The sequence below is a fragment of the Lonchura striata genome, chromosome 5 (assembly GCF_046129695.1).
Source record: "Lonchura striata isolate bLonStr1 chromosome 5, bLonStr1.mat, whole genome shotgun sequence".
NCBI classification, from domain to species: domain Eukaryota; kingdom Metazoa; phylum Chordata; class Aves; order Passeriformes; family Estrildidae; genus Lonchura; species Lonchura striata.
This window is the reverse complement of record NC_134607.1, coordinates 61376234-61401364: the sequence shown is the minus strand read 5'-3', so window position 1 is coordinate 61401364 and position 25131 is coordinate 61376234. Positions and strand designations below refer to the sequence as shown.

The window sequence follows — 25131 nt, the reverse complement described above, 5'->3', positions numbered from 1 at the left end:
TATGACAAAGCACAATCCAGTGAGTTTGGTGAGACTTGAGACTAGAAACTCCTTACATAGTAGAATGCATTTTAAACTCCATGTCCCAGCCAAGGGACAAAATTGCCCATATGGAAGGGCTCCCATGCATAAGTACAACCCTATAAATGCTCTATATATACTTGTGTGCATATTTTTTAGCAGTAGGAAAGATCAAAAGACAAACCATGTAAACTGTGGGGTAATCCAGCTGAAGTGACCAGGGCTCCATCTAGAACTTGTGGTTGGAAAAAGGACCAGCTTCCAATTCCATGGCTAACTGTTTGTTTTATAACCCTATAACTACTTTCCATATACTGCCAACAACCAGGCTCCTGCTCCCAGAGTCCAAACACTCAGAAATATCTTTACAGCCTCCAGGTCAACCTGAACACATCCACCAGGCATGAAGCAGGGGGAAAAGGTAACCCCTCTCCTCTCTGCTTGCTCTATGTCCTTGTTGCTCTGGCTTGATGAGCTGGGCTGTATAACTCAGCTGAGAGAAGTTACCAAGAAAAAAAAAAAAAACAAACCCAAAAACCAGAAATACCCACAGAAACTCCAAGAAACAATTCAGAAGCAGAACTGGGAAATAATTCTCTGTGCCTAACATCTGCACATCCCATGAGAACTTGGTTTTGTTTGTGTACTGAGAAGTGAAAACTCACATAATTTAGACCTATTTCTAGCACAAAAAATACAAGTTCAACAGCTGTCACCAGTTCTCTACTGAAACTGACTGCAAAAATGCAGCCACATACAAAGCTATGTGCCACATTCAAGCATCTAAATAAATCCCATGAAGCAACACCAAACAGAGCAGAGATCTGGATGTGATGTTCTCTACTAAGAGGTTTGATGCATTTTTCATTAACTAATCTTTAGCAAGGTAACCAGTATTAGAAACATGATGAACATACAAAACAATGGAATTATTTCTGATTGTGGAAAAACTATTTCTAATTTCTCCTCTGTCTTTTTCCTAAATTAAAGCACAAAACTTTTGCATGGGAGTATCCCTTATTACTACAAGTGAACTACATTTTTGCTGTATAAGGGTTCTCAAAGACCACATGCATCAATGAGAAATCCAACTTATTAAAAATCAATAAAATAGGTACAGATAGGAAAAGATAATGTTATCTCTTTCTAAATTAGCTTATCTAAGTTCCTCACACACACAATTAGCTTCATGAGGTATAAAATGTAAAGAAGGAGCTGATTTTGGCTCCTATCATACAATTTGGATAAACACGTACCTCCATGTGAAATGTTTTGTAGGAATAGATGTACACAAAATAACTCTAAAATTCTCTACTGCTGCTTAAAAAACTTTAAGTAAAGCAGAGATGTCTAGAAGAAATCATTTTGCAGAGGAGAAAAATCGGCAGATTGCACATTCCTACCACGACAGATTTAGAAAAATACTATCAATCAGATATTTTTTAAGTATGATAGGAGGGAAATCCAAGAATTTATTTCTGCATAGTGTGACAATATCTTCTAGTTCAGATTATCCAAGATTTGCTCCTACTGACAGCTAGGCAGAATTGGTTGGAACAGGATTTCTTACAGAGCTTTTAATTATTTTTTTCTGTATTTATAGTATTTCCACTTCCATTTTTCTAAAACAGTGACTTATTTTGTAAAACAGACACAAATGAAATAATATCACACTGAACAAAAAGCTGCCTCAGAGAAAGCAACATTACCTTTCAAAGGCCAACAAGCATTTCTTTTTAAAGCATTTAAACTTTGGAAATATTTTTAATACCAAATTTAAAAATATATACATATATATTTATATATCTCACCACCAAAACAAAAAAAACACTACATCACTATTAAAGTTTGTTGTTTTATACTTAAGAAATGTACAATAAATAATTCTGCACTTCATTTTCTCCTTAGAATATAAAAAGGTTTTAAGTTAAAAATGAGGTATTACTATATACTAGATAGATAAGGAAGCAGAAGAAAAAGGTTTTACTTCTATCTTAAGTCACTGGCCTGTTCTGTGACCTTGAGGATAAAATACTTCTCTGTAGTTCTCTTATCAAACATTGTGCTAATCACTTTACACTAAAGGAAACCAAGGCAAATAAAACTTAAGAGTTTAAATTTACAGCCAAGGAAAAGTTTTTTTCTGTAGATTTACATAAATGCTAGCAAGTACCCTTGTAAAGAGAATCAATATTAAAGTAATAATTCCAAGCAATGAAATTTATAAATCTATAGAAAAAAACTTCAGGTAAATTATTTAATTATGAACACATAAATGAAATATAGTCAGGCCATTTTACAGCAATGTCAGTGAAAATCTGTCATGATGACAGAATGTCCAAACTACAATATTGAGGTTCTGGGCAGAAATATGGCCACTGGAATTTGAGGTGCTTTATTTTTAAGCTTCCATCATGGATTCTCCACATTTTGGTGTTGCCTTACCAATCCTGTAAAAAAATTAATAACTAAGCAGACTTTCTGAGTAAAATAAAAGCAAAACTTCTATATAAGTGCTTAGGGGGGTTGTTTTGAATAGTTCCCAATAAGTAAATATGTCCATTTAATTTCACTTACATATTTAAGTCTTTTAATTTATTTCAAGAACTGTAAGAAAGTCTGTAGCTAATTCTGTATAGTTTTAATATCAAGTATTTCAAATAGTTGGATTATAGTGCAATATGGAATACTATTTATTATTTCCTGCTATTTGTTAACTCACAACCACAGAAATACTTTGTCACATTAAAAATCCACGTGGATTAGGGAAATGATGCATTCCATCCACAGCTTAGTAAACCAGAGACCCTAAGAAATCTGACAGGAAAAAGGGCTGTAAGAAATCTCTGTAATTAATGTCCTAAAAACTTGCTTGCATTCAAAATCTGCATTGTCTCACTATTTTTCTACTTGTAGGGTCTTACAAACATGCCACAAATTAAGTATGAGTATATTTTCTTTTAAATAAATTTACAAATAGGAACATAAAATTACTGCAATGGTGTTTCTCAGAATAAGACACCCATGAACATGGTAACAACCCAACCACAACTTATGTACTTTACTACCTATATTACTATAAACAGGATTAAAATTATTAACACTATGAGATCTCTTACCATACCACAGACAAATTAGGAATCTATCTCAGAAATGGGGATAAGAAAAACTTTAGATAGAAGGCCACATGAGTATTTGTCAGTACTGCAGGTCTTGGGGCACTGGTATGGTGAGATTAATTTAATATCTGCTAATAACATCACACAAGAGGTACTGCCTTTTTTTTTAAACTCCATATATTGTTCTAATTAAAAATTCCAAATGATACAATGATTCACAACTGAGACGACAGATGGTGAATTTGAAAAAGTAATACTGAATGTTAATTGGATTTCAGTGGAAAATTCATTAGTCATTTAGCTTCTCATGGTACTTATATTGCTCCCAACTTTCATTAACCTTCTGTTCCGTATCTGTTGTATAAACTTCTGAAACACTTATTCTTTTGGTGACTTTTATACTGATAGATACTGACTCACTCCATTACATTCTTCCCTTTCTGATTTTCCTCTTATGTATCACATATAATTAAGGGACTCACAAAGTCAGATTGCTAGAACTCAATACCAAATATCTCAAAAGCTGTGAACTGACTTCTGTTTGTTAACAGTTGTCCTGAAGTGAATTAATAGTCCTGAAAACTTGGATTGCATTCAGATGTGATGCCAAATGCTGAAGAAAACCTGTGAGGAGACTGCTACATTTTGCATTATGCATCCTTTATATATGTAAAAGAAATGTTAAACAAGAGATGCTTGGGACTATGTTATTCCAATATTTTCTGAAAACACTGTAAAAGACCTTAACAACATGAAGTGAACCAAGCAGCACACTGCAGCTTCCATATGGTTAAAATAAGGCATTCAGTTGAAGCTGATGCTGTAATGCAACTCTACCTTGGAGAAGGTAAAGAACAAGCAGCCAGAAAAAAATGACCCTTGATGTCACTTGCAGCCACCACCTGTAGAAGAACGGAAAGAAAACAACTCTCACGATTCCCTTGCGGGTCAAAGATGTCCAAGGACTTTCAGGTTTTGCCTTAGCAAAAGCAGATCCTTTAAAAAAAAAGAAAAAAAATAATACTTTTTTTCATCATTATGGCTAATAGAAACCTCAGTTGTTCCAATAGCAGCCTAGTTAAGACAGTGAAATGGTGGAAGTGCAAGATTTATTCAAATTATTGTATTTAATAACTGCTCCTTTAAATAATATCTCCTCAATCCAAATATGGCATAAACTGTTGATGCCCTCTTGACTGCCACTATCAGAAACTTCTACAAATACCTGCATTTCAGAATGTTTGAATAACAAAACATTGCCATGTAAAAATTATTCTAAAATGAATTATTAAAAATTGTTCTGTTTCATACAGGTATCAGAAACTTTATACGAAGCAGTAAGTCTCATGAAAACTCTACATGCCTGTGCAGGCACAGCAGAGTCCTTTCCCAACACAGAAAAGGGATCTAAAATACCAACATCTGTAAATTGCACCAGCCATGTCATTGAGGAAAACTAAATGAGGTTGGGAAGCACTGAAGTGAATCTGTCCAGCTGAGGACAAGCCCCAGGAGCAGGGAAGCCATCCAAAGAAACGATCTTTGTGTCTCCTTATATACCATTTTTTATCTCTCCGATTCAAATGTCCTTTCTCTCCCATATCTCTCTATGTATTTTTCTTCCCAGCCAGAAAATTGTGTAAAATTTACTTAATGGGGATCTGACTTAAATTATGCAAAATTATTGACTTGAAAGGGTAACTACTGCATGCTACTACACCATCCCCATCTCATTTACAAGCAGCACTGGCAGTAGTGAGCTCTGTGCTGAAAAGTAAAAAACTGCCAGCTCTGAAACTACTTTAATGCCAACTTAGACATCCATGCAGTCATTTGAAGGCTATTGATGTACATCACTGCACTGAAAAGGTCTAACATTGTTTCTTAGAAACAAAATCAAGTAAAATTTGAACTTACAAGAAACTTTCTCTCACATTCCCATTTTAATAAAATTAAACTGTTAGGTGATGTGAGAACAGTGATCTGCACAACCACAGAGCAGATCAAAGATAAAATGGGAGGAAGGAGCCCAAATAATACTTTGCAGGGTCCTTCCAGGGTTCTCCTCAGAGACCCACCACTGGAACTGTCAGAGTCCAGGACATCCCTCTGGCTGCCCTGGCTGTCTTGAGACCCTGGCAGGGGTTTCAGAGACCCTGGTATCAGAAGTCAAAAACATCTGTGGCTTCAATTTTAGCCTGTGGAAAAAGCTGTCAATTTTGTATGAGGAATTACAAGTCACAAGGGTTTCAGTAGTGTGATATTTGAACTAATACAGGGTGGAAAAGTAGAATTTTGGGATTTTTAGAATGGGGTTCAAGAGGGTACAAGATGGAGGACTTTAGGCATGTCCTAGCCTTCTTCTCCTTCATCTTGTCCTCCATGTCTTGGTGTGATGGTGGCACTTTTCTATTGGTTTAAGGTAGAGATTCATAGTCTAACACAGGTGATGGGAATTGGCGAAGAAATTGTAAACACAGACACGTAGTTTTGCATATATAAGGTGGGAGCCACCCAAAGCTCGAGGTCAGAATTCTATGGCCTCCTAGCTAGCCAGAGCAAGAATATTTAGATAAGAAGAAATAAACAACCTTGAAAGCACAATCAGAAGCATTCCAGGCTCTTTCTCTGGCTGTGTTGGGCTAGGGAAGGAAAGATCTTTACGATCTCTTGGGGTCACCCTGACCTACAGAACCCCAAGAGGAAATGGACACGGAACCATCAGCTCAGCTCAGGCCCATTTCCATGAGGCCAGAGCAGGAGAGAGGCAGAAAAGCAGGTGGGAATCCAAACCATGGAATGTGCACCATGACCAGGCCCTGCCCAGGGCTGTCCCAGGAGAGCCATGGCCCCACAGACCATGGTGAGAGGTGAGCCCTCACCATCACTGCTGGGAGCAGCTCTCCAAGTCACCCTCCAGAGGAACAGGGACGCTGCCTGAGGAGTGGGACTCACGGATAAGGAGTTCAGATGGCACAGCACTTACAGGGCATTTAGGGAAGAATCCAGGGGTGGAAGAAAGTAAGGGTTTGGGCAATTTAGGAAGGAACAAGTGCTGTGAAATTGAAGGGTAAGGGGATAAAAAGGACTGGTCACACAAACAGCCACTGCCAGAGCACTGTTTGTGTGGCCATGCCACAGGGCTGCTCAGCACAGCCTGGACTGGTTTCAGATTCTGTCAAAGAGAGAAACAGAAAGTTTCTAACCAGGCAGAAGCCTGAGAATCTGTTAGAAAATAATGTAAATAAGGTTTTGTATATCTCTTGTTGTTCACATTGTTTATATTTAAGTTCTATCACTGTGCATCATACAATGTACACCAATGGTGCAGGTTGGTTTCAGGACCAATGGAATTGGCCTAGATGAAGCTCTGTATAAAGAGCAAAACATTTGGAAATAAATCAGAGTTTCACTCTTTCAGCCTTCTGACTCGGAATCTCCTCATTCCCATCCTGCCTCAACAGCATCATGGACTCACTTCTCCCTAAACTCCCTGGACTCTCCTGGGCCAGGGGCCATCTGCTCCGTGTCCAAGGACATGGAGCTGGGACACGGGGCTGAGTGCCAGCACAGGCTGTCAATGCCAGAGCTGGGGAGAACTGTGTGGCCGTGGCGTGGCCATGGTGCTGGCAGCCCCAGCGAGCGTGGCACAACCACCGAGCCCTGGCAAGGCAGAGCTCCCGTCAGGGAGGCTCCAGGGACAGAGGAGACCAAGCCCCAGGGACAGAGGGGACGAGGAGGCTTCTGGAGGCCAAGGCTGGGTGTGGGATGCAAGACGTTCACCACCTGGCTTCCCACAATGGATGCAGAAGATTGTGCTGGCTGCTGGGCTCATGGATAAAATCAATAAATAATGTTTTCCCTAGCCTTCACGAGGCATAAGGGAAATTACATACAGATAAGAATAAATTAAGACTAAACTTCTCTAAAAGTCTCATATCATCTGACCTTCCGCTGCCATTTTGTTATTTAAAACAGGCAAAAAACAATCAAGGCCTATACATTTTTACCATCCAGAAACTTCAACATAACATTCCCTCCAGACATCAGAAGACTTAAAAAAAGTCTAAATGCATGGCAGTAGGAGACTTTTAAACAAGACAATGCAAAAGTGGTTTTTTTTTTCAAAATCCAAATCTATACAACAAAATTTAAATTCTTAACCTTTCAATTTAATCTTAATATCATTATTTAACAACATTTTCTATCCATCTGCTTTAGGGAAGAATTATGTAGGGCTGGCTGTGCTTTGTTTCATTTGGGATTAATTTAAACCTACTAATCTACTTTTATTATAAGACAAAGGATGGCAGTTATTTTAATATTGATAAATACAGCTTTTTATAGCTCGGAACCTACCTCTTACAAGATCAACATCTATGAGGTCTGGTTTCACATGTCCTGTTTTCTTTGGTTTGTTTCTCAAACCCTGCAACAGATATATACTATCAAAATACTTTCATGCAGATGACAGACATTACAAAAGACAAAAATATCTATGTGGTCAATAATTCCATTTAACCTATACTGCTACTGAAAATTCAGGCACACGTGTCAAATTCATAGATTTAAAGTACTCTAAATTAAGCATTCCAACTAACAATGCACAATGGATGCCTTTTACACACTTTACAATCTATATAAAACCCAACCAATTACTGACCCACCAGGCTATTTTTCAAACAGGCACTGAGCACTCATGGCTTTGCATTATGCAGACAATGTATGCACACACTTGCAAGAATTAGTAACACATGTCTATAGCCTTTCATAATTTTTGCAACAAATTACATTCTTGAATCTCTTTTCTACTTAGATGTCTAACTCAACTTCACAAAACACACTGCAACTCCTTAATTCCAAACCCAGATAGCAAATCACATTGCAATGCAGGAGCTACTAATCAGCAAGCTTGCTCTCAGAAATCCAAATTCTAGGAAAGTATTGAATTTTTCCTCAGTACTGAATATAGATCAGCCAATTAAAAGGAAGGGGAAAATCCCACACAATAGGAATGCTGCAGGAAGAAAAGCAAGCTTATTTTTTCTTTTAGAAGCAGCAGCTTCCATCACAGAAGAATCATACTCGCTGGCAAAGCTTTCAAGCTTGTTTTTAATGCTAAAATGTGATGCTGTACTCTCAAGCCTCAAAGACAGCTGTGAGTTTATTCTGCTCCCCTTAGCTTAGATTCTCGGTCATAACAGATATTAAGGAAATCACAGCATACAATTCATACAGAGTAAAATAAAATATTTCAAAAAATATTTAGAATACCGTGAAATTATTATGAAAGTCATTTAACTGTTCTCATTCAAAAAGCATTTAAATTGGTAAACTGTACATTTCTACCATTGCCATGGTTCATCCATGTGTAAAAACACTACTAAAATGTAAACATTAAGTATAAATGAAAGCATATAAATGAAATTGTCAATGAGAGACAGATCAGTGAAATCTGGTAGTGTTAATCTTTGTAAGAATAATATCAAGCAAAATGTTCAGCTGAATTCAGCTCAAAATATTTCTCACATCTAAATTAAACTGGATTTCTTTTCCATGCAGAAATAAAGATAAAATAAAAAAATCAAACTGAAACAATCTAGATATGTAGTCACTACCGAATGTGCCTATTAGAAAAATAAGTTTACTTGAAACAAAAAAAAAAGTAATACACAACTGAAACATAAATAGGACAATGTTCTCTGAGGATGGCAGAGACAACCAGTTGTATCTTAAATGCAAGCACTACAAAGACCTTATAATGCAAGATTTTTAGAGAACTGCTCCTAAAACTGCAGTAATTTTATGTGGAATGAGAAAGGAAGCCCATAATTAGAACTGGAAATTACTGTAATTCTCGAATCAGCTACAGATTCTTGTGAATCTTGCATAAGTGGGCCACTCTATTTCATAAAGAAAGCTGAAGCTTAAAAAGAAAATGCTGAATGATATCACAATTTTCAAATATATTAGTGCTTATGGACCACAAGATCTCTCTTGAAAGTCTAAATAAAGATGTGCCTCTTGGAAGAAATAATCTCCCAGAAACACATGCTCAACCTTAGGAAAAATTTACCACTGTGGCTTAAATTATGTTTTCATGTTAAAGAAAGAACTGTGAAAAAACTAAGTCAAGAGTACAACTTGATGTGGCCTTCAGAGGAAAAGAAATGGTGACTCATTCTTTAAAAATTCAATTGGTCAAACAGTACTTTGAAGTGAAGTCCATGGACTTCACTGAGTTGGCTCCTGAACTATTTGCCACACACAGTAGAAGCATTCCTCTTATTCAGATGCAATTTCTACACTTCTTAATGCATAACAAATCTCTAAAATACATGGAAAAAAGCAATTTCAGACTACAGTTATTTAAAAAATAATTTTCAGGGTTTTATAATGCTCAGACCCATCCAGTTAGTACATATGATTTCTATTCAGCACCAAACACTTTTCAGGTAAGCATTAGCAAAAGAAAGTTTAAATAAGAATACTTTAAAATAATTGTTATTATTGTAAAAACTCTTTTACACAAATTTAGAAATTAATCTTAATAGATCCTATTAGTTATAACTAAATCATAAATTTGTAGTAAGATAAATGCATTTTCTACTAAAATATATTACTTTTTCAGATTTTTAGTGAATTTAATTTATAAATCATTACATAATATATAAATTTATAATGTCAAAGCACTGTAGGATCTTTGAGATTAAAGCACTAATGTGCAATACCTGAATTTAGTCACATGTCTTGGTGTTACCCAAATTGCACTTCATTCAGTCAACCCAAACTCAGACACCAGCTGTAATTTGTTAGCTATTGGACTCCTGAGCCAAACAAGATGCTGTTTGCTGTCAGCACAGGGAAGTATATGCAATAACTATTTAAATAACATGCTATTATGCAGCAGTTAATTAATGAACTCCTCTCATAGCTGTGATGGGGTTCCATGACCATGGCAAGGACCCTTCAGGTAACGCCAGGCTCAGCTGTGTTTCTGAAATACCATGAGGTCCAACATAATGTACAAAATTTCTGTTTAAAAACTATGTATCTCAGGGCAATAACAGCTCCCACAGAAGGCAAGCAAGCCCCCACATACAGTTTTGTTCAAGTACTGAGGATGAAAAAACCCATCCCTGAGAAAACTGAAGCAATGTACATTTTACTTATGTCAAGTAATAGCAGCACCTCAAAACTCATGCAGAAATAGCACAATACCTCCATGCAGTTGGAGGAAAAAAAAAAAGGTTAATTGCAAGTAAAATAACATCATGGGTATTTCATATACGACCCATAGAAGCAGTACCTACAGGATTGATTCCTTTATATCCAAAGCAATTTAGCAATGTGGCAGACACTGATGGTACTGTTAGTTAAACCAAAATGCACAGAACACTGTTAAACTGCTTGTTCAGAAAAACAAAGCCTGAGGTACTTACCAGTCTAATAAACTGTACAAAACAATGACAGCATCATAAAGGAGGGAAAGTAAACTGCAGGTATAAGGTAACTAACTGAAAGCAAAGAGAGCTCAGATAACTGACATTAGAATTCATCACAAAGAAAAGTGAAAGACAGAGTTATTAACACAAGTAACCCCTGTCTTATAATAAATGAAAATAAAAAGAAGTACTGAGATACAGAAAGATGCATCACACTAAATGGTGCAGAGTTATTAATTATGTAAAATAAATAGAGCATAGTACACTGGTTACATTTGGTTACACTCCAGAAGTCTAGTTTTACTTTACCAGTATTAAATACCACCACATACAATGTAGATTACTTCAGCATACACAACCATCAAAAAAAAAAAAAATTAAATGCTGCATTATTACCTTTATTTCTCTTTGCTCTACTGATTTTTCCCATATTTGTTGATCATATGCTCCAATCTAAAAAGAAAAAAAATCTACATTAGGATTTAAAATATATTGATCAAACAAAATGAAATCAAATCAACTTTCAACAAGAGAAGCATGAAGCCAGCAAGTTATTTCCTTGAGGAGTTTACAAAGAAATTTTTATCTTGGCTGGACAGGATCAAGCTGATCTGTAATTGAACTGTGACAGAGTGACAGAGTGTGACAGAGGGGAGAGCTGAGCCACACACAGCCCCAGCCTCACCCCAGGACTTGTGCAAGCCTGAGCACTGGGAAGACCACGCTCCCTCCCACCCCAGGTCAGGACTGCAGCCTCTGTATGACAGAGAGCAGAACCATGGCAGCTACACTGACATGGTCTTTCAGATAACTTCAAAAGAAATATGCACATCTAGTTCAACCCATACCCTCAGTTTATTTTTTTTAAAACCATCTATAATTCCTATTCCACTCCACACACTTTTAAAGCCAGATGGTTTTAGTTTTATCTCTTAACAGTGCACTGCAGATATATGGTCAGGCTGGTAATCAACCCGCTTATAGCCCAGGGGGAACCCAAAGAATATGAAGAAACAGCACTTTTCCCCATTGACTGTCATACATTTATAGGAAAGACAACCTGAAACTTCGGGATTCAAGATGGTGACAAGAACAAATCAATATACAAGAGAACATATCCAAGTCTTGTAAGAAGCTATCAGAGATCAGCAGATTGCTTTGAACTCTAGCTAAACAGTTCTAGGTAATAATTAGTAATAATCTCTTTCACTATGACAATTTAAAAGCCTTGTCATCCCAGCTGTTCTACCTAGACACCTAAATCTTGTGTATCTGGGGATTGATTCAGATCACAAACTCTGAGCAGTTAAGTGTAAGATCACTTTTAGGTCATGAGAGAGAGACAGATGCAGTTCCTGAGACTCGAAGATCCCTTTCCAGCCTGCAGAGGTGACAAGCAGCTCAGTCAGACACCCAACAGAGAGAACTCCCATCATCTCTGCAAACCTGCATAAATTCAGTTTTACTGCAGGAGTGTCACTCCTCCTTCCAGTTCACAACTACAGCAGATCTAAGATTGAAAGTGAGAACAGCAAACTGAATTACTCTTTCCAAATTGAAATAATATTTCCCATTCATAGGAGCTAAACAATTTCTATAGTTTGCTACATTAAAACTTTGCAAAAGAAGCAATCTACTGGCTTTTTGATAATAAATACTTCACACATCGCATTTGGAAAAAAAAAAAGAAACTGTGGAAAATAACAAGGAGTCAGGCAGAGTAATGGGCCGAATTAAGCACTCACTACAATTAAAGTAATTAAACCAAAGGAGTTTAACAGCTAACCCCACCTGGATAACAGCCAGCAAGTAAAAAGTCAATATATTGAATAACCACTCCACCCAGGCATTTATAGCTAATTGTTCTGGCTTTGCCTCTAAAATAATTTCAAATGAAATTAGGCCTTTCTGGTTTTCATTAAATTTGCTAAGAGCAGCCCCGAGTGAAATATTTGTTATGCATAACATTGTGTCCTCCCCTCCCCACTTCCAAAAAAATTTCTTCCTACAAGGACAGAAGGGTGAATAAAAGTCTGTGTCCCTCTCTGTTATTCAACAAGCAAACGTGGAGGGAAGCCTTTGTGCCAATAAAGCTGCAAAGCAAACTCCATTCATAATTCCAGTCATAGCTGAAACTAGTATAGAGCTGAAAGTCATTAAAACAGTGCTCTTCTTTTAGACAAATAACAGACCATTTGGTAAAGGAATTCCAGGAAACAGACCCCAGAAGATATCTGACGCAAGGAAATCGACTGATTTAAAATCTTAATTCTGTTTTCCTACAAATATTTATTTTCTCTCTTTAGGCAGCAGCTTCCATCTCCACAAAAAGACAAGAAGCAGGGATTTTGCTATTCACGTTTCCCTTTTAACACTGTGCTGTAAAGCAATTCTTCCATCAGGAGGTAAAATGAGAGACAGAACTACTTTAAAGGACAGGGTCCTTTACAGCTGTTTTACTGGCGAAGTGGATCTGTCCAATTACCTCTGATCAACCTTAGTGACATCTGAGCACAGGACTATTCAGCAAGGCATGCTGGTGCAAACTGAAAGGAGTGGAAGAGAGAATTACAGACAGCAAGTACCATTACAGTCTCTCACATGGTTTTTGTTTGGCGTTTCTTTTTTAATCTACTTCATAGCACCTCTGTGTTTTAACAAAGTTTAAGCAGGTGTGTGTGTGACTCAGCACATCAAATTCCAACCTGATACTCAACCTCCCTTCTCACCATCTGCATAAGCATCCCTCTACACTTCTCTCCCAAAGGTATCAGATGAAAATACATGAAAACAAATGCAACATTATAAAGTAGGGATACTGGCACACTTCATTTCCCACAATAAACAAAAATAGGAAGAACTAGTGTTACTCAAACAAGGCAAGCAAAAAACACAGGTGTTAATTTTATTTTCTCTCCTTTATGTCAGAAAAGAAGATTTAGAGTTTGTGAAATGCATCTTGCAGAATTCATTGAAAGGTATGTTTTCATTTACAGCAAGCTAAATTATAATGTATAACGATTGCCAAAGATGCTAGACACATGGATGAATTAAAATCAACATCATTTGTGAATGAATTGAAGAAGGTAAGTTAATACTAGCAAACCTTCCTAGTTTTAAATTATTGAGTGCACCACCAAATTCCAGCTTCAAAGAGTTTGGATTTACAAGTATTTGCATTTGAATTCTGCTTTATGCTAAATCTAATGTAAATCTAAAACAAATATAAGCTCTTGGCTATTCATGTATTTCCTTATAACTGTACATACCTGCAGGACATGGAAAAGAAGCATAGCACCTAGTCTAGCACCAAAGAAATTAAGCTCTAAAGGCAAGTAAAAGGAAGGAATAACCTTCCAGAGATAAGGTAAGGTTGGAATAATTTAAATAAATAATTTAAATTATAATAATAATGATTAATAATTTAAATAGACACAAAACTTGATCAAAGCAAGGTCTCCCTCAATATGCAGCTGTCCCAGGGCTCCTCCCAGACCAGGCGTTCAGGCTCCCTGGGCTGGAGCTATTCTGCCAACAGGAATGCCCTGACCAAGTCCAGTACCCACTGACCACCCACCCACTGTGCCTGGATTCCTATCCCTCACAGCTGCAAATTCTGCACCATCCATGGGAGAAAACTGAAAGTACAAAACATGGGAGTCAAAAAAACAGTCCCATTTTTAAGTACACAGCTGCAAGAAATGCTTCTAAAATTTCTTCAAGACTTAGCACAAGACTATTTGTGTAACAGCTCATCACTGATACTTTCAATCCATCAGTCTATCCTACTGATTTCACACAGAAATTTATTCTAATTTAATTTATTAAATACCTAATCCAAACTTGTATTCTATAGCATTTTTTATTTCTTACGACTTGGCAGAAAATAAATTAACAAAAAGTTAGATAACAAGCCTATTGTCTCATTTTGAAATGTAATTTTCATCACCAAGCATCAACACAACCTTGTTATAGGAAACTTGTCAGTAAAACGTTACAGATATTAAAAATTCTGGTATAACCTACCTGTAGCTGAAGTAGATAAAATAGTAGATGTCATTTTATACACAGTTTAAATCATGCATCCCAGGTCTCCTCAATGCCAAGATTTTATCCAGTCTATCCAACTCAGCTACCTCTAAAATTCTGAAGATCCCACACCTCAATGAATACCAAATAAAGAAGATAAAAGGGATTCTGCTCATTTATACATTCACAGAATGAGCAACCATTCTTCAAGCAACTATAAAAATTTTCAGAATATAAAGAATTAAATGCAACTGAAAACTGCAGCCACTCCTTCACAACAGAGAAACAGGTGTTTAACATCCTAAATTAACAGCGTATAATAAACTTTCAAATAGGTTTTCTTCAAAAAAATTTTCTCACAAGTAATAATTAAAAAAAAAATCTAATTTGTAGGCGACTTGGTATGGGAAATTACAATTACACATTTGACAAACTCAATAAGGCTAGCTCTTTACTGAAAGATTAAATAAATTTGAGATCCTTTTGAAGTGCAGACTCCTCAACATTTTCTGTTTAAGATATATGTGCATCTCTTGCAATTATCTAAAATAACTGCACTTATTCTTTTCCAGTCAAATACGTCAGGAAGAATTTGATCAAATTTCTTCATACATGTGAAATTTGGCACCTGTACCGTTTGGACGTGTAACAGCAATAGCAATTAGCTTAAGTAAATTGTTAAGATATTGAAAGCACAGCAATATTTAAGTTCAAAGCACAGTGGAAAGGGCTTTAGCACTGCTCAATGTTTCTTCCTAGTGCCTTTCTCCTAACAAGCCACGTGTGCATCAAGATTGAATTTGAGCTTTGTGAATGACACTGATATTCACTTTAAGCTAATGTAGTGATGCTATCAACCTGTAGCCCAATACTCGCAAGGCCCTTCTGATTCTAATGGAATTGATCAATATTTCAAGAGGCATTTATAATTTATGACCATGCAGACTAGCAAAGATTATAATCCTAAGAATACATAGTATTTCCTCTTGGATCTTAAAACTTTAATGTTTATCAATAATGAAACTTGTGTGCTAAACTTTGCTCTTTAAAACCTCTAAACACTTTTACAAGACACATCACAAAAGTATTACAAATTCAAAATATGTAAGATCTGGAGTTCAGTAAATAAATAACAAAGTTACTTCCTTAGACTGCCTGACACCTTATTGAAATATTTAGTGCTAAAATATTAACTAATATCCTTTATTAACTTCTACAGTCCAACATAATTAAAATAATGGTATGATTTCCTGTATCAATTTTAGTATTAAAATATCCATATATAAGCAATTTCTATATGGGCAATATTATTGATTTTTACAATGTCTCATATCTTCTCAAAACTTAGAACAGGATTAATACAAGTTATTTTAAACTCCAGTTTATTTCTTACATGCACTGATCCCTGTTGCAGAAAAGGCAATGCTCTAGTAGCTCAGCAGTATAATTACCTCTGTTGGAGTAGATGTCTAGTCCTGGGATGGGGTCTTTCTATTGGTAGGTTTTTTTCAATTTTGTTTATGGTGGATATATGGACTGGACAAGCTAAACTAAGACAAACTTAGCTGATAAACCATAGATAGAAATCACTATATGACAGCTGTACACTGGTTAACAGCAAGAGGTCAAATGGAGGAGGACAGTGAAAGGATTAAGGTTATGTATCCTAAGGTAAAGAGCTTTGAATTTGTAACTGCTGAATTTTTACTTCTGATTTTAAGATATCCCAATACCTCTCCCTTCTTCCTGTTTGGTGCCAGAGAGAGAGGTGAAACCAGCTATTTAGAGTAAAATTAAGCAAGCAATTCAAAACTTTAGTTTTTAACTTTAAGAGTTATTTATTATTAACTATCTGAATTGCCAACTAATGACCCACTTAAATTCTGCCAATAGTTACAACAGCACTGTATTTACAGCCATTTCACTGAACAATAATTTTACTAAGGCTTACTTTAGAGATTCCATCCCTCTCAGAGTCCAGTAACAGCTAATTAAACATTTATTAACTACATACTCATGATTTTTTCTGAATTATTCTTTACAGATTAATTCTTCTTAAATCTGCCAGCCATATTTATTTATTGTCCTGAGTAACCGTTTACAAATTTTAAGATATCTACAAAAAACCACAAAACATCTCTTTTCATCACACAATTAAACATAAAAACTATATACAGAAGAACAGCTAGAAACCAGGTTTGCAGGTTAAACTAAATGAGAGTACAGAAATAACCAAAGCTAGACACAGCACCCTAGGTGCTGCCTGAGGTGAGCTGGTCAAGAGCAATCCCATTCCTGGGTCCATGGCTACACTACTGCTAAGAACACCCAGCTACTCTCCAAACGTTAAGAATTTAACTCTGAAACTTTTTTTTTTTTTATGATAATGTAGTTGCACAAAACAAAACAGCCTCAAGATGTAACTGGGAAAAGAAAACCACTCTGACAGGCTCATTATTCAGTACAATTCCCTGAAGACCTCTGAAAATCCAGCAACTTTACTGGTGTCGCAACTAGGATTTTAGAGCAGCATTGCCCTGATGTCCCTGATCATTTCCATTTCCCATAGCATGCTTTCCTTGCTGCCCCTTGCTTTTCCTTGTCTGGGTGGCTAAAATATCAATTGGATCACGCAGGAAGAGAGAAGAAAATGTTAGGCTATAATTTCTCAAGGTGTAATTTAAACTATTTAAGAATCAGCAAACCCTTCTCAAGACAGAGGGATTTCATCTTGTCATTCTCCTGCCATTAGATATTCCCCTGCCATTAGATATGTTCATCTCCTTGTAGATTCGCAGTCTTAGTTTTAGCTGGATGAGTTTCCAGACCAAATTCACTAAATATATGTATGAAAGTCTGTGGGAAGGCAATGCAGGCACGGGAGCCTACAGGCCTGCTGGAATTGTCTTTTGCACCAGATTCAGAAACCAGTTTTGCCTCACCAAACAGACACTGAAGGTAAATCCCCACTAGGTCAGGCAACTACTTGAGTACCAAACATGGAAGGAAACTCTATCTGAAAATACATTTTCTTCCTCCATGCTCTGACAAATGCCAGCTCCAACACTTGTCAAGTTTCAGCACTTGAAGTCAGATGTTTCTAAATCAATCCAGTTTCAGCATCCAAAGTTTTACATAAAATAGCCATACAGCCTGTCCATTTGGCAAAACTTGCCTTTGGTGCCAGAGTGAATAATGCATCATGTGTATTCAGTGCCAAAAAGGAAATCAGGTGGTTTCAAGGTAGGATATAATTATCATTTAACTCCTCCTTTATTGACTTAATACAGGGACCAGGTTAGGAAAGTTAAAGCATTGATAGAGTTAAACATGGGCAGGGACCTCAAGGGCAACACAAACAAGCTTCTACAGGTTTGTTGATGACGGAAAGAATGCTAGGAAAAATGTGGGCCCTATATGGAAAGAAGCAGGAGAGATGGTTACCAGGGACATGGAGAAGTTGGAGATACTCAGATATTTTTGCCTTGGCCCTCACTAGCAAGTGCTCCAAGTGCAAGTGCTCTAGTGGAAGATGTTGGGGTTAGAAACTGATGAATTTTCAGGTCCCTTCCAACCCAGCCCATTCTATGAATCTAAACAGGCAAATATAATCTTGGACTGATGAGCTGTAAAGCACTGAATATTAAGATCTTAAAGCAATGCCATTAGGAACTTTAATTTTGCCCTTTAAAGCCATGAGAGAGAAAATACCTCATTTGTTTTATTGTGCCCTTTAACAGTCGTACCCAAGGGACACCCAAAGCAGCAGAAAGCTGCACTGGCAGAATTAAATGATATGAAATCAGGTGCAGAACTCAGCCTCAATTCAGTAAGTTTCATTCTGCCTTCCCCTACAACCATCCCCAAGAGAACGAACAACATAATTGTAGAAATTTGTTGGTAATATTGCAGGAGAAGGAGTTTCCCATTTTGGCAGCAAGGCTTCTGTAAGGACTGAAAATCAGAAAGTTGTTAAGGTAAATTTACATATCTTCTCCAAACTGGAAACCAGACCAAAAAATCCCTCTATTATTATCTGTAAAGCTTGAAAGTATTTTAAGAAATGAATGCAAAAAGTTACAAGAAGCAGTATTTTAAATTATTCATAACTTTATTATTTTTAACATTAGTAACTGTTACTAAGGCAATACTTCAAGTACATATATAGTATCAGTAGCATGCAAAAGTTATGCCACTAAATACTGAAATTGTTTTCAATAAATGTGTGGTGTCAGATTTTTTTCACAGGAAACGCTATGATGGCTTTCTCCACAAAATAATCAATTACCAAGCTGAAGCAATTTCAGTATTGTGGTACATACACATAATCCTAAGGCTATTAACCAAGTGGTGCACCTATGTGAGCAGGAGCTTGGTAGCTGTCTGGAACCCTTCCAGAGAGCCATGCAGACACTCCTGCCACTCCCTTTTTATTGCAAGAAGCAGGGCAGCTCCAAGGGCTGAAAACAAGCAAGACAAACCCCTTGTCACATATATCTCAGCACTGTACTCCCCAGTGCATCAAGAGAAACAGCAGAGGTTTCCTTTATTTTAATTTCTACAGAGTCAACCTGTATCTAGCAGATTTCATGCCTTGAAAAAGTATTTGTACTGTTTGGGAAATGCAAGCAATCACTGGAAGCACTAAAACTCTGTCCTTGCAACCTTGTATCTCAAATAACACGCTGCTGTAATACCACTCTGAAATCTTACAATCCAACTTAAAATAATTCAGGATTGATTACTGCCATCAGGAGCTCCAGTGGACTAAAAGCAGAGTAATCTATTGTCAGAACAGAAAAACATGTTTACATAATAAAAGGTCTGACCTTTTAAACAATTAAGGGTATTACTAAATCATCCTGGTGTAAGGAGCTCAATTTCAGACAATAGTATGAGTCATGAGTAAACTTGCTGTTTGCAAAACTTGCCTTAAGTAGGGTTGGAAGAGCTCAAGTGCTTAACTCCTTCCATTGAAGAGATATAAAAATGTCTCCTGAGAAACCAACAAACCTTTGAAACTCAGTAGAGAGACAAATGCATACATTTACAAATACATTAAACCTGATAACTAAGACAGACAATGAGTAAGTTACCTGCTCAGTATTTCTTACACAGCCCCAACCTATTCAAATGCTTCCTAGTTATGTGTAACTAGAAATACCAGAAACTAACTTTCTTTTTCAAGGCATTCATACACCAATTAATTAATCTGAAAACACCTCCCCAAAACAACAGTTTATTTTTCTCACTTCATCATAGAGGTAAATAATATCAATTATCAATTTGATCAATACTGCAACCCTGGTTTGACTGCAACCCTGGTTCTCTCTTGCCCCAGAAACAAACTACTACTGCCAGAATGTGCTGCATTTTGATCCCTCTCCACTTTCAATTCCAGTTACAGGTGTGATGACTCAGTAAGTCTAACCAGTGAGACAACTACAATAAAAACTGAAATTGAAATATGAAACTGGAAGCAAACAACAGGTCTTAAAGTTCAGTATCTTGACATCATAAGCAAGGACCAAAAAAAAAAAAAAAATCTAGTATCAACTAAACTCTAGCACAACTCTTCTGTTCCCCAAATCAAAATCTTTGGTTTAAACAACAAATCCATGGGTAAAAAATACTATGCCACATAACAGATTTAAGCAAATAAATAAATAAGCAAAATCAAGGGCAGAAGTGAAAGAGTCTAGATACTCCCAGGAACAGATCACACACACCCCACTAAAGAGATGGAAAACTCTTTGGGGTTACCAGCTGTGGGAGCCCCAGGCTTGCTCTGGGGTCCCATGTGGTGGTGAAATTCCTCCTCCAACCCGTGCTTCCAAAGAAAAACTGCTCAGGCTCTTGCTGTTCGGTCTCAGGGCAGTTAATTGTGAGTTATCTAACAAATTGTCTTCTCGAGCTGCGGCTGCTTGGTCAGCAGCCCAGGCAGAGGCACACACACACCCTGACATCCTCTCTGTCTGCTGTCTTCTTCTTCTCTTCCCCTGCCCAGGGCTGCTGCTATCTTTTATATGATATATTACGTATTACATGCTTATAGTTTTCCCCCAATACCTACTACCTATATTACCAAGTGCTTTTCTACTCTAAACCAATCTGTGAGTGCCAACATCACCAAGAACATGGAGGCAAGGAAGAAGAAGGAGGAAGAACAGGATCAGCCCACTTTCCTCCATCTTAGAACTTCTGACCCCCATGTACAAAGTAAAAACCCCCCTGTACAAGTGTTAAAACCCCCCTGTACAATACTAAAAAAATTTCCCCTCTGTTTTGTAACTACTTTTACTATACTATCTAACCCTTTGTGACTGCTTGTTCCACCTCCAAAGTTGGTAACTCATTCCATGGCTCAAACTCAAAATCACAGCTGTTTTCAGCTGCCTGCCAGGGTCTAAAATGCTTCTGACCAAGGCCTGGAACCTCTAAAAATGTCTGAGAGACATTTTGAGTTCCAACAACCAGCCAGATCCAGGAGAACCCCGAATATGTGGCACCTAAGTAATTACAGTCTAGTTCACATGAAAATCTGCAACTTTTCTGCAATACAGCCATTTGTCTCAAAACATTACACTTCCTCATCCTGAAGCAACATAACTTTCTCATTTGGCAAATCCCAGTCCACATGGACTGCAATTAAATTTTGTTCACATCAGGAAGAAGACCAACATATGATTACACATGATCTTATCCCTCCTGAAGACAGCTCAGTTCTTCTAGAAGTAACAGAAGCCACCTCACCACAACTCCTTGCTATAAAGGCACTGTGCAATTCCTGGCCAAGCAGATCTCTGAGAAAGAAAAGCCTGCAGAGATTCACCACAGAAATGCTAGTTTTACTATGAATGAAGGGAATGGAAATGTATGTGAAATCATTGGGAAAAAACCCGACAGAACAAGGGTTAAAAGAATGACTGATATGTACTGATAACAAGTAATCCTGTAAGGAGCAATGTCCTGGGAAAAGTAGAATTGAGGAATGGCTGGTTTATATCAAGATAGGAAGGGCTTCCCTCTGTAAAATCACACCACAGTGACTCATCCTGCCTTCCTAACACCAGGAGGGTGGAAAGTTGGAGCATATCAAATGTGCCATTCCTTTTACTGTATGATCAACAAAAAACAGACATATATTTGAAAAAAAAAAAACAAACAAAAAAACAAAACAAAAAAAAAAAACAGACAACAAACATGAACTTCACTTAAGATTTACAGAGACTGCAGGCTCTTTCTTGCATCAAAGGACCATCTAGATGCAAAGCTGAATATCATGAAAGATCTCTCCAAAGGAGAGTGCACCATCACCATCATCATCAGCAACCTCACACTTGATGAGGATCTGACACCCAGCATCTCTTGCACAGCACAAAGGGATCCTGGCCAGACCAAATACAAACACAGCTTGGTGTTTGGATATCAGTATTCTGGTATCACTACACAGTAAGTGAATTAAGTGTATGAGAGAATGAGTGGAAGCAGGTAAAATCAGCATCACTTTCCCCTTCCATGAGATCCTGCACTGAATTTCATTACATAAGATCTTTTACAAGTCTTCTTCCAAATCAGAGTAAATGGCAAAAAACCAGACAAGAAATTCATCATTAAACTGTGAATGATCTTCAAGTTTTTAATACATAATTGAATGACTTGTATAAATTAAGTCAGCAAAATTAGTTTTTCTGCTCTTCCAAGTGTACATTTAATTCACTGTTGTAAAGACCTCAACAGAGCAGACCAGTATTATTTCTAGAAAGCGACTGTTGCTTTGCTAGAAGCTAACCAGAATTTCTGTTTTGAAGACCGCTGCCATTATTTGTTTAAGGACAAAATGTACCCTCTCCAAAAGACAGCTAGACAGGAAAACACTAATTCACAGAAACTTACTAAACCACAGAGAACCAAGACTCTCTCTTTTGAGTACATATTACAAAAGTTTTTTTGTTACTGACAGAATTTTTTTTTCAATTCTTACCTTTTACTTAAACACAAGGATTATTTTCTGTGCTATAGAAACAACATTCATCCTGTACGTTAATTAACTCTCTACTGAGAATGCAAAGAGCATAGGTAACCAAGGGAGTACGGAGTTTTCAACACAGACCAAAAGCTATTTCATGGAACTAAATACTTATTTACCTCTAGAAGAAAAGTTTCAAGCTACTCACTGTCATACAATGCTAACAAGTAGTGCACAAGTATTTTATACTCATTATATTAACACATAAACAAAACAGGCCACCATAAAAACAAAGAGAAATCTTACCTTTTTCTGGTACCAAACTATAGCATCAGTTACTTTGGACGCCATTTATTCCACTGAATTCACAGAGTCATTTTAGGCTGTTAACAGAAAGAGAAGAACTTTACTTCCACTTCCCTACGAAGGCCAAATAGGGAATGCAGAAACACTCCCGTTACCTGCAAATCTCTGAACAGCTTTATTTACTTTAACATTGCCTCATCTGTATTTTGCTAAGAGTTTGGTCTTTCTCCTCTAGGCAAACAAAAAATGTCAAATCTGCTGCTACAGGACATCAAAATCCCAGTTTTGTCCTCCTACCCAGTAAAACACACAGGCTGCCCAGAGATGATCTGTCATTGTCTCACAGGAACCTCACAAGTGTTTTATTACTACAGTCTTTTTTTTTAACTGATAAATTAAGTAACATACAGTTATTAACCCAACACAGTACTCTGAAGTCCAGCAATAATTATATTATAAAATGCAAGAAAAATTCATACAGACTATTAGACATACTTGGAGAAGAAAACAATATCAGTCCTAGAACTTCACTAATCATAACTAGTACCCTCATGAAAACAGCAGACCAAATCTAAGTCAAAAAGAGAAAACCAAGAAAGAATAGTATGGTTCTTTTAATGGTAACAAATAGCAATAGCATTAGTTAATCTTTGATGCCACTGTAATCAGCAATCAGCATGGAAAAATGACCAAAGCCCAAACTTTCAGCTCATGTAAAATATTTGTATCTTTAAATTAATTTTTACCATCTTCCTTCATGTAATCAGTCAGCCAGAGTTCATTAAAAGAGGAAAAAAAAAAAAAGGAAAATATAAAAAGCCTTCAGGTATATCTGTGTCTCTCTTGTACTAGGAAGCCCAGGACTGGACCCAGCAACCCAGGTGCGGCCTCCTTGATGGCAAGGACATGGCTAAGGATGTCACATGGATGGCAGTGACTTAGTCCCCAAACACCAAACTATACATCAAGCATTTTCCAAGATCCATCTTGAGTAAAAATATTATGCTTAAGTTGTCAGTATCAACAATAATACTACACCTTATATTTCTTCATTAAAAGGAAGCAAGAATTATTAACCTGTAGGGAGTCTTTATAGTAAAAGATTATTTGGGATCTACACCTTGATTTAAAGACATTTGTTTACAGCTTTTACACAGGTAAGAAAGCCAAAGAAAAATGCAGCATTCAACAAATTGAATGGAAACCAAAACTGTACAATGGATTAAAATGAGTGTCTTTATGAAAAACTCGTGGCACTTTATTGTATGTCATTCATCACCAAAAAATTCAGGGTTTGGGTTGTTTTTTCTTTAAAGCAGGTTTTAACCATATGAAGTGCATCAAGGAAAAGTGCCACATTCTGCACCTGGGACAACCCTGGTTGTGTGTTAAGACTAGGGAACAAGAGGCTGGAGAGAAGCTGCAAAACTTGGGGTCCTGGTTCAAGGAAAGCTGAACACGAGCCAGCAGTGCCCTGGCAGCCAGGAGGGCCAACCCTGTCCTGGTGACATCAGGCACAGCATCACCAGCCGGGCAAGGGAGGGGATTGTCCTGCCCTGCACTGGGGCAGCCTCACCTCGAGGGCTGGGGGCAGTTTTGGGAACCACAACACAAAGACATTAATCTATAAGACAGCATCCAATGGAGGGCCACATAGATGGGGTTGTCCTGTGCAAGGCCAGGGAGATGGACTTGATGATCCTTATGGCTCCCTTCCAACTCAGTATGATTCTATTTATTTAAAAAATGACCCTCCAAAAGAGTCAGTTTTGCACTGACATTTGTTTGTTCATTCTCCTTTGACTTGTTCATGGACATACTCCTATTTTATACAATTCATTATTTAAAAGATATAAATAATACTGCCTTAGCTTGGACATGTACCATATACACTGTAGTACAAATCTTCGACAAATAGATTGATATTATATCAGTGCCTGAGGATTTCTAAGATACATAATGCCAAACATCTTCCTGTTTCCAAACGAACCTATTTTTGAGATTTCTAACAGTGCAATTCCTATATCTTCTATATGACTTCAGATAAACCTACAACTCAAGAGAAAAATGTCTCAGAGACCTTAGTCATTGAAAATTCCAGAAATATCAGAACACTGACAATTGGTGCCACTGAGCAAGAAAACACCTCAATTTTTCCACTGTTGAAAATATCATGTAAGTCACAAGAAGACAGTTAAAGCTGGCAGCCATGACTCTATCAACATCTGTGATTGTTTCTGAT

General features: G+C 37.1%; 1 protein-coding gene across 1 annotated transcript in view; it reads right to left on the bottom strand.

The window, feature by feature from the left end:
• The window catches only part of PHTF2 (putative homeodomain transcription factor 2), a 63465-nt gene that overhangs the window by 26046 nt on the left and 12288 nt on the right, over positions 1-25131 (bottom strand). Inside the window, exons 2-5 of the mRNA XM_077783649.1 lie at positions 22890-22966; positions 10982-11038; positions 7500-7569; positions 3978-4136 (exon numbers count right to left, since the gene is read on the bottom strand). Of these exons, the coding sequence (XP_077639775.1) occupies positions 3978-4136; positions 7500-7569; positions 10982-11038; positions 22890-22934 (331 nt within the window). The 5' untranslated portion in view covers positions 22935-22966. The remainder of the gene's footprint in view (positions 1-3977; positions 4137-7499; positions 7570-10981; positions 11039-22889; positions 22967-25131) is intronic.